The sequence below is a fragment of the Pelodiscus sinensis genome, chromosome 30 (genome assembly GCF_052426305.1).
Source record: "Pelodiscus sinensis isolate ZL-2025 chromosome 30, ASM5242630v1, whole genome shotgun sequence".
NCBI classification, from domain to species: domain Eukaryota; kingdom Metazoa; phylum Chordata; order Testudines; family Trionychidae; genus Pelodiscus; species Pelodiscus sinensis.
Genome location: NC_143081.1, coordinates 2,994,158 through 3,003,966, shown reverse-complemented (window position 1 = coordinate 3,003,966; position 9,809 = coordinate 2,994,158). Strand labels below are relative to the sequence as shown.

Below are 9,809 nucleotides of genomic sequence, written 5' to 3'. Positions count from 1 at the left end.
AGCAGATTCCTCTCATTTGCAATGGGGCAGCCCCACAGCCGAGATCACCCTGTGATACCGGGCACTGCCCTCACCCACTAGCTGCCCTGCAAAAAGTGTCCAGTACAAACAAAGGGAGAGTCATCCTTCTCATTGTGAAGATGGGGAAACTGAGGCACGGGGAAACTGTTCCTAAACCTGCTTCGGGGCCGGACCTGTTCAGCTCCCATCAGGACTCCATGCAACTCCCCAATCCAGAGACACTCCCCCCTCCCAAGATCCAGAGGGAACCTGGGCTGAGCTGAAGAATGGTTCCAGATTTCTTGGGTCCCATCCCTGTGCCTTAGCCCCATGGCCACCCTTACCATGTGGGGATGCACAGGAGCATGTGGGGGCTGGATTACCCACCTCAAGCTGCCCTGAGATCCCCAGCCCCACCCCCTCCCTGTCACTGAAGGTGCCTCGTCCTTGGGGGGTTTCATATGAATGGAAGAGGAAGCATGAACACTCCAGCTCTTCCTCCAACCCACCTCTGCCAGGGGGCAGTCCTGGATGTCCCCACCCATCCGCCAGTGACCTTGGAGCCCATTGGATCACTCCCTACTGCAGAGACCTGCAGGGTACAGCTAGTGGGCAGGTGTCCAGCCCTGGCAGGGAGGGGAGATGGGTCTAGAAACGAATGGCGTTGTTCTGGAGGGGTCTAGAATGGATGGCTATGTATGGACATCCCTCTAGAACTGGTCCACGTGCTATCTGTAGCTATCAATGGATCTAGACAGGAATTGCTTCGTCGGCAGGAATCCTACATTGACCTAAGTGGACCCAGCAATGTCTTTGTGCATGTGCGTTGCTGAAGCGTGGACCTTGAAGAGTTCAGGAACGGCTCTCAATGGACGATTGTGGATCCAAAAATATTTTGCTCTCCTTTGTAACTAAGTTCTGGGCCCATGGTGGGGTTCCCCCCATGAGTATATTACTTTATGACTTTTCCATCTAGTCATTCTTCTAACAGGAATATTGTGGTGATAATAAAAGTTCTCTCTCTTTTCTTTTATTAACCTGGTGTTGGTTAATTGTTGTGTCCTGGTTTGTACTTTAGGGGGTGACGTTTCCCAAGTGATCTCTCTCCTGATTTTCTTAGCATTGGGTGGTGGCAGCAGGTTTTATCCCCAAAATCTTGGTTTTTTAAGATTTTGGGGGGAAGTTTTATACCAAAGCCTGGAAAATAAGGTTTTGGGGTACTTTTGCTGGCCTCCACGTCTGCATTTATTGTGCCAGAGTGGGGAAGGAGCCATGACAATGCTACACATATTTTCCAGAGCAATGACAATCAGCAAATTATGAGTTTTGAGATGAGCCTTCCTGTGCTGGGCTGGACTAGCCCCCAATACCCCTTACTGGAGGATAGCGGCCTTGCCACACCCCATCCCAGCAGGAGGAGCGGAGAAGAGGTCCTCCAGGCAGTATAGAGTGGCTGTCTCTGCGGCAGCCAATCAGGACCCAGCGGAGGGGTATAAAAGAGTTTGGGAGGCGGAGCCTGGCAGTTCCTTTCTCTACCCTGACTGGGAGATCAGCACTATGGACAGCTCCCGGTGTGAGCCGAGCCTAGATCTGGGTAAGGTCCAGAGCCAGTGGCCAAAGACCAGCCACTAGCACCATGGACAGAGCTAGTCAGCCCTGGCTTTCAGGACTTTGAAGGCAACCCAAGGACCAGGCAAGGACCTTGCACGGCGTCACTTGACCACAGGGGGGCGCTCACCATCAGGTGGACCCATTACACTTCCCAAGGCAGGTTTTTGCATGAAATGTATCATAGTCCTGTTCTAGGGGTGGCTACAGATAGTCACAGGCCCCTAGATAACACCCACTGAGTCCCCATTGCTAAGACTCCCCTATTCACCCCAAAGCCCCAGAAGCTCTACGCCAAACCCTAAAGCTATACTCGTGAGCCTGAGACCAAGGGGCAAGCGGAAGGCCATGGGGGAGGAGAGACGTATCTGCACCTGCATGTTCAAACTCAGTGCAAAGACGGTGCATCTGAATGTGGAGGAGAGAGAGAGGAAATGTCAGGATCGCCCATATACTCCTCCAAATACAGGACACAGGCATCTGTGTTTCCTACGACAGCCAGCAACCCAGGCTCAGGGGGTGGGCAGGTCGTGTGTCAGACGGATAGTTCAAAATCCCGAAAGCTGGACGGTTACTGTATGACTGAGTCTCCGCACAGCTGGATGGACAATGCACCACTGGTTGGAGAAGACCTAGCTAGGGACATGTTTATCGAGATCTAAGGCTGCTTTGAGTGACATAGATAGATAGATAGATAGATAGATAGATAGATAGATAGATAGATAGATAGATAGATGGAGGGGGTGTGTGGGGATAGATAGATAGATAGATAGATAGATAGATAGATAGATAGATAGATAGATAGATAGATAGATAGATAGATAGAACGAATTAGGGACTGGTAATTGCTCACTTTGCTTTTCACATTTGAGTTCCCTTCACATATTTGCTCCCAGCACAAAGGAGGTAACTAGCCGGGGTACAATGGGGGGCAGGGATTCCTTGCACCCCAATCTCCGCATTGGCCTTGGAATCCCTGAGCCCAGCTGGGTCCAGCCATGACCCACCAGCCCAGCCTGACCCCGTCCGAGTGGAGCCCCACCGGCCCCGGCAGGTACAGACCCTGCTCTGGATTTCGCCGCTCGAGTTGTTCCCTCAGTACCCCAGTCATCTTTTTTGTAACATTTTTATTCACTGCTGGGTATGCGCCATGTGGCAGCGCAAGGGAGGAGGGACGCGGGTGATATGGGGAGGTGGGACAGAAGGTTTAACCCAAGGGATTGGTCTGCAATCTCTCAGCGTCGCTGTCGCTCAGGTCCATGCCAGCTGGCCTGGCTTGCGCTGGGCACAGTGGTGGGTGGAACGGGCCCTGCCCCTGGGAACTAACCATGGGAACAACCCAACGAGCACAGGGCAGGAGGTGAGATTAAAGTGGCCCAACAGGGCAGGAATGGCGAGGATCTGCCAGAAACATCACTTAGTCGGCTGACATGGGAGACAGCCCCACACCACCGGGTCTGGTGGGCTCGTGTCCAGTACCCCCGGGGACATGATCCAGCAGTTTCCCTAGCAATGAGGCAGCCAAAGGGTTGGGATTTCCCAACGGGAGCTGGGAGCTGTTAACTCCCCTAGGCTCTGTACCTTGACACTCCTGGGTCAGGGCAGGGGTGGGCAATAATTTTTGACTGGACGCCACTTCAGAAATTTTTGAAGTGGTCCTGGGTGGTGCCAGAAAAGGTGGGACTTCAGGGGGAAGGGGAGGAGCCAGGACACATCTATGATTCCCTGCCCACAGACCCTGATTGGTCTGGGGGTGGGGAGGGTCTTTGTCCCCTGCCCTCCCCAGAGAGAACCACCAGCTGTTCTGAAGAGCTGATGGGTCCCTCTAGGTGCCTGTGCCTCTGGGGTGGGAGGAGACTTTGTGCTCTCCCCACCTGCCGCTCCCAGGTCAATCCCGGCTTGGGAGGGGAGGCAGGGAGCCGGCAAGGTCTCCTCCTGCCCTGCCCCCATCCTGCAGAGTGCACGCTGCACCCCTGGCAGAACACTGTGTGCTCCCCCCATCCCCAAGCCCTGACTGGCCTGGAGGTGGGGGGAGCACAATATATCTTGCTCCCTGGCCCCCCAGGCATGCCATGCTTAGAGTCAATCATCTGAATGGCTTGGGGGTGGGGAGCAGCAGGGTGTCCGGGGGGCCAGTTCATCCCATGGAGGCACTTTTTTCACCCCTGGGATAGGGGCTGTTGGAGTAGAGCGATAATTGAAGGGCGTCCGTCTGAGAGGCCATGTCACCCCCCTGCAAAGCCGCCCTCAACCCGGACCCCTCCAAAGCACAAGAAGCAGCGAAGCTCCAGCCTGGGAAGGGATTCACAGCCGGGCTCCAGCCTGCAGCCTCCTCATTGTCATGTTTATCCACGGGATGAACGCGGAGATTTTCGAGTAGACCCCTGGAGCTTTGGTCGGCCCCCAGGAGACGATGCCCTGGGCTGTCCCTCCGCACACCAGGGGGCCCCCGGAGTCGCCCTGCAAAACAGAACAAGCCACAGATGGAAAACGGCTCATTTCCTGCTTTGCCTGAGGCAGTGACACCTCCGACAACTCCCCTGGTCTCTGCTTGGGCCCTTCCATGCCTCAGCAGAACTCAGGTCCCCTCCCAATGTCCTGTCCTGCTGGTTTCTGCCTCCCCCTGAGATTTGCCAGTTAACAGCACCTGGCGCAGCAGGGCCTGATGGCTACTGGCCACTTCGGTTGGGAACTCCAACAGCCTCATCAATCAAAGCCACTTATCCAGGGGGGTTAAGGCCAGGAGGGGAGGTACCTTTGCAGAGTCGTAAAACCGGGCTGGGTCCCCCACACACATCATGGTGGCGGGGTCGTAGTCACGATACAGCCAGTCCGGGTTCCTCGGACACGCGGTGTCCGGCATCACCACTACGTCCACTTCCCGGAGCGTGTCTGGTGACAGCACATCATCTGGCCTAAGACTGCCCCAGCCAGCGACGGTGCATAGGGTCCCTGGCTTCACTTCCTCATTAGCACGGGGCAGGTTGATAGTACCCACAGGGCTGTTCAGCTCCGCATCCATCTGCAGCTGAGAGACAGGAACGATGAAATTCAGTCTGAGGCCCACACTTATTATTGAAATAACAAATCCTCTAACCATGGGAGGGGGGTGGTACCTGCATCAATGTGGGGTCACTGGGGGGTGGGGGATGGGATGGGGCGGTACCTGCAGCAGTGTGAGGTCACTGGGGGTGGGAGATGGGATGGGGTGGTACCTGCAGCAGTGTGAGGTCACTGGGGGTGGGGGATGGGATGGGGTGGTACCTGCAGCAGTGTGAGGTCAGTGGGGGTGGGGGATGGGATGGGGCGGTACCTGCAGCAGTGTGAGGTCACTGGGGGTGGGGGATGGGATGGGGGTGGTACCTGCAGTAGCATGATGTCATTGTTTATAGTTTCCCTGTCGTACTGCGGGTGGGGGATCTGCCGTCGCACTCGGATCACTTGCTGGCTCGGTTCCTGTTGGCTGATGTTGTGGGCTCCCAGGGTGACACTGATCCTGCTGTAAAAGCCGAGAGCAGCACGTGGGCGTTAGGGGAGGGGCCAGATTAGTCTTTTTCTGACTCATCAATTCTGCTCTTGCAGTGACGGTGCAACTCAGGGCTCTCATGCCAGGTGTCAGATTCCTTCCCTCCCCTTTGCACTTGGGTCTCTCCTCGCCCCCTACAGCTCAATCTCGGCCAGAGCCTCCATCCCCTTTGTGTTGGGTGTCCACTCCCCCATAGGCAACTCCTCCTTCTCAGGTTGAGCTGGACAGGGGTCCACGTCCAGCCCCCCAGCCCAGCACCCTGCAGAGCTGCCCTGGGGCTGTGAGCCCTCCCTGGCCCACACTGGGCAAGGGGCCAGACCCCAGCTGGGCTCTCTGCCCGCAGCCCCATTGATTTACCCTGCGCTGGGGCTGGGCCGTGGGTTGCAGACACTTGCCGACGCCCCCTGAGCAGATTAGACCCCTAGGCTGTGCCTTCCCTCCCACTCCCCAGCCTGGCCACCCCCTGCCCCTTCACTGTCCCCCATCGCAGCACCAGAACTCCCAGATCTCCCACTCCCACTGACCCCACCTACCCCCACGTGCCCCCACATCCCAGCCCAGACACACTTACTCTCCTTGGCAGTGAGCAGCCGTCAGCACAAAGTTCTCCGCCACCAGGAACCCACCACAGTTAAACGTCTTGGTTCCACGTTGTATTTTCAGAAAGGCCATGTAGGGTCTGGAGTGGGGCCAGGTTTCCCATCCCCCAATGATCTCACCTGGGGGGAGACCAGGTCCATACTATGGGCCCCATCACCTCCCTGGTGGCTCCCTTGAATGCTCTCGCTGGGGGATCCATGTGTCTGGATCCCTGCTCCCTGCTCAGCTCTGACTCACATCCCAGCTCCCCATGGGGCTGGTGGGAAAATCTCCCACTCTGACCTGGCTGGGTGGGGAATCGGATCCAACCACCCCAAGAGTGGGGCACTAATCGCTTTGCCTCGAGTTCACAACTCTGTGGGCCAAAGTCCCCCCAGGCTGGTCCAGCCCGTCCCCAGCAGGGCACGGATGGGGCTTCTGTGGCTGCTGCTTCTCCACCCACCCACAGGGAGCAGGCTGGGCTGCTCCTCGCCTGACTCACCGAAATACCAGTGCCAGGGGACATGGTTTTACTGAATCCTACCCCAGGGAGCCCTTTCTGCCCTCCAGCTTGGTTGGGGTTTTTTTTTTTCTTGTGCAACCTGACCCTTTCCCTCCTGTGCTGGGAAATTTCCAGGGGACAATTTTCAGGTTTTGGTAGATGAGAAAAAAAATAGTTTGGGGGCAGACAATATCAAGTGCAAAAAGAAAAATAAACATGTTCTGGGATCTACTCAGGGCGGGCGGACAGGAGTGTTGGAAAATCCTAAGGGGTTTGGGCACCCATTTCTCATCAACAACCCATGGAACTAAGAGTCCCAGGTACAGGTATAATTTTCCCTGGGCTGAGCTGGGAAAGGATCACAAGTTTCTTAGGGTATATCTACACTACAGAGTTAATTCGAAATAACAGTAGTTACTTCGAATTAACTTTAATAGCGTCTACACAGGCAAACCGCTATTTCGAAATAAATTCGCAATAGTGGAGCCCTTACTTCGAATTTGGGAAACCTCATTCTACAAGCAGTAACACCAAATTGGAAATAGCTATTTCGAATGAAGTGCTGTGTAGACACTTCATTCGAAATAGGGGGCCTCCAGCCCTTCCCAGGGAGCCCTGGTGGCCACCCTGGGCACAACCAGGAAAACTTACTCTCCTCTCCCCCAGCCCCGGAGCCATTAAAGGGATAGACCCTGGCCACAGTGCCTGTGCCAGCTCCAAGCCTGTCAGCCCAGAGCCAGCAGTGGCCACCGAGACCCCTGACCCAGTGGCCCCAAAACATGAGCCAGCAGGCCACTGGCAGCCGGCCCTCCACCACTCCCCAGGAGCAGTCTGCCAGCTCCCAGGAGCCTGCCAGGGGCTGGAGAAGGCAGGCGCCTTCCTGGTCCAGGGTGGAGATCATGGACCTTATTCAGGTTTGGGGGGGATGCCCCCAATGTCCATGATCTCTGCACTAGATGGAGGAATGTGGCCGTCTAGGGCAGGATAGCTGCCAGCCTGGCCACCAAGGGCCACATGCAAACCCAGGAGCAGGTCTACATGAAACTCAGGTTGGTCCGGAAAGACCCCCAATCCTGAGCCCTGAGCTTCCCCTCCCCCTTCTTCCCCTTGCTTCCTCCTTCCAGCTCCCTCCTCTCAGGTTTCCCCCTCCCCTCTCCCACCCTCTCTCTTCCCCTCTCCCACCTCCTTTTCCCAGTCTCCCCAGAGGTCCTTCCCCCCTCAGTTTTGTTCAATAAACCCAGTTTCTATTTCTGAACATACGTGTCTTTTATTTGACATCAGGAAGGGGGGCTAGGGAGGGGTAAGTAAAAGGACATGAGGGAGGAATGGGGCACGAGCCCCCAGTTGGGAGGACTGGGGAGGCTCTGAAGGCTCCTCGGGGTGGACGCTCTCGCTCAAGGCCTCTTAGATCCTGACAGCCTCCCAATGGACCCCCCGGCTGGCAGCCTGCAGCAAGTGCAGCCAGGCTGATGGCAACGACCCCACGAGATGCACGTGCCATGGGGCAGCTCTGGCTCCATGTGGCCGAGTGCTGTGGTGTCCCAAGTGCGGGCACTCAGGGCACTCCAACACAGGACTGCCTTGCTGTCCCTCATCGAGGTAGACAAGCAAGCGGGGAACCCTGAGAACTGTCTCTCCGGGCTGGGGGGTCGGGTCCCTTTAAGCACAGAGCTCAGTTAGCCTCAGGCAGCAGCCCCACACACTAAGTCCTAACCTGATGCCCTGCCGGCACTGGCTCCGGCCAGCCTTAACTTTGGATCAGGGTCCACTCAGTGCTATTTTGAAATAGTTTGTGTGTCTAGATGTGTTATTTTGAATTAGCTCATTTCAAATTAACTATTTTGAATTAAGTTCATTCTAAATAGCACTGTTGTGCAGACATACCCTTAGATAAAAGCCCTTCACCTTCGCTCCCTGCTCTTGCAGCCCCTCTGCACCACCTGCTCTTTGTATCTCCCCATCCACCCTGCCAGTGGCTCGTAGCGTCTCCCAGTAGTGGACATAGCTTGGCAGTGGCATCCAACAGAAGCCCTCTGGGGGCTGATCCACCCACCCCATAGGCTGAGAGCCCCAGCGGTACTCAGGAGATGGCGCATGGTTTCCAATAGCCCGTGAGACCCAGGCAGGTTGGGGAAGACCCTCAGTCAACCCACAGCCCCCTCCCCCGCATGGGGCCCTCTCTGCATACCCCAAGCGGCCTTCCCCCACTCACCAGCCCAGCCCCCAGGGAGCAGGAAGAAGGCCCAGAGAAGCAGTCCAACCACCAAGCGCTGCATCATCAGAGCCATCCCAGTCTCAGCACGGAGCTGCTCGCTCGGGCCTGAGGCTTATATGGACCAGGCAGGGCAGAGCGGGGGCAGGGCCAACCAATCAGAGGGCCCCCACGTACACTCCTGCCAGGGAACACCCACTGGAGACAAGCCAAGGCAATTCTCAGGTCACAGCTGCACCCACCTAGTGGGGAGGTTTCCTCTGCTCTGGTCCTCAAGAAATGTGACCTGGTGCCATGGTCAACGGGGACCCTGCCTGTTCGTCTGCCCCCAGAATGTGGCTAACATCTTCCCCACCTCAATTACTTGCTGGAATGGGGAGACATCCGGTGTTTTCCTACCAGGGCAGAGAGAGCAAACTTTGGACCTTCTGTACCACCCCTGACTTCCCAACTGTAGGGCGCTCCCAGCCCTCCCCCCCACATGAACATCTTTCCCACAGCTTCAGCTCCCCCAGCAGTGGGGTAGCGTGCTAACCATGCTGCCAGCCCTGAAGCTCTGAGCTGTGCAGCCACAGCTCCAGATACCGTGGGCAGTAGGCTCAGGGGGCAGGGAGTAGAAAGGCCTGGTATAGCCCTATTGAGCCCCCCACCACAGCCTATAGATCCTTTTCCCCAACCTACATCACCTCCCTTTAAGAGCCTTTCCCCAAATTGCACCCCATACTCATCTCCTCTTCCACCACGGTAACATCTCCGTTCAGGTCCACCATTTTGTCCCAGTATCCAGACACAACCCAAAGGGTTTGCCCATCCCTGCCCGAGGGCATCTCTGTGCTGCTGTCCCTGCTCCAAGCCCCTGTTTCTACCCTTTTCCATCCTGTTTACAAGGGCTGTGCACAGCAGTGATCAATATCAGTGCTGGGTGAGAAACCACACCCTGTCCCCCGAGTGAGATAGAGACGGGTGTCTCTGATCTCCCTGATACCAGCCTCCCACCTCTGACCTGTGTACGTGACACCCAGAGCATCTCTGTTCCTGCCCCCTGATGGACAGTGACAGACACGTCTGTTGCTGTAGTCAGTTTGTCAGCCCTCAACGGGGTTGATTGGGTCCCTGGCCGTTGGGAGAGGTGTCATCTTCCGACAGGGAATGGATCACACAGAGCTAGGAGCATCCCTGGTCCAGCCATGGCTGCGTGGAACGTCCCAACCAATCCCTCTGCTGCCTTTGCGTCAGGTCAGCGACCCCTACTGGAGCAACCAGAAATGTCCAAGTGGCGGGTGGGCCCAGAACTGAAAGAGTGGGTCGAAATACAACTGAGGGACTCTAGATGTGTCTAGCATGGATGCGCAGGGTTTTGTATAGACCCAGGTAGCCCTGGA

The 9,809-nt window shown here is 56.4% G+C and overlaps 1 protein-coding gene across 1 annotated transcript; it reads right to left on the bottom strand.

The window, feature by feature from the left end:
* Window positions 1–3,780: 3,780 nt before the first annotated feature.
* LOC149521001 (mast cell protease 1A-like) lies at window positions 3,781–8,494 on the bottom strand. The gene is made up of 5 exons (XM_089774291.1): window positions 8,428–8,494; window positions 5,706–5,853; window positions 4,972–5,107; window positions 4,364–4,636; window positions 3,781–4,068 (listed from the first exon to the last, which is right to left on the bottom strand). Exons 1-5 carry the CDS (start codon window positions 8,492–8,494, stop codon window positions 3,913–3,915), a joined length of 780 nt encoding a protein of 259 aa, XP_089630417.1. The 3' UTR covers window positions 3,781–3,912.
* Between the last annotated feature and the right edge of the window lie 1,315 nt (window positions 8,495–9,809).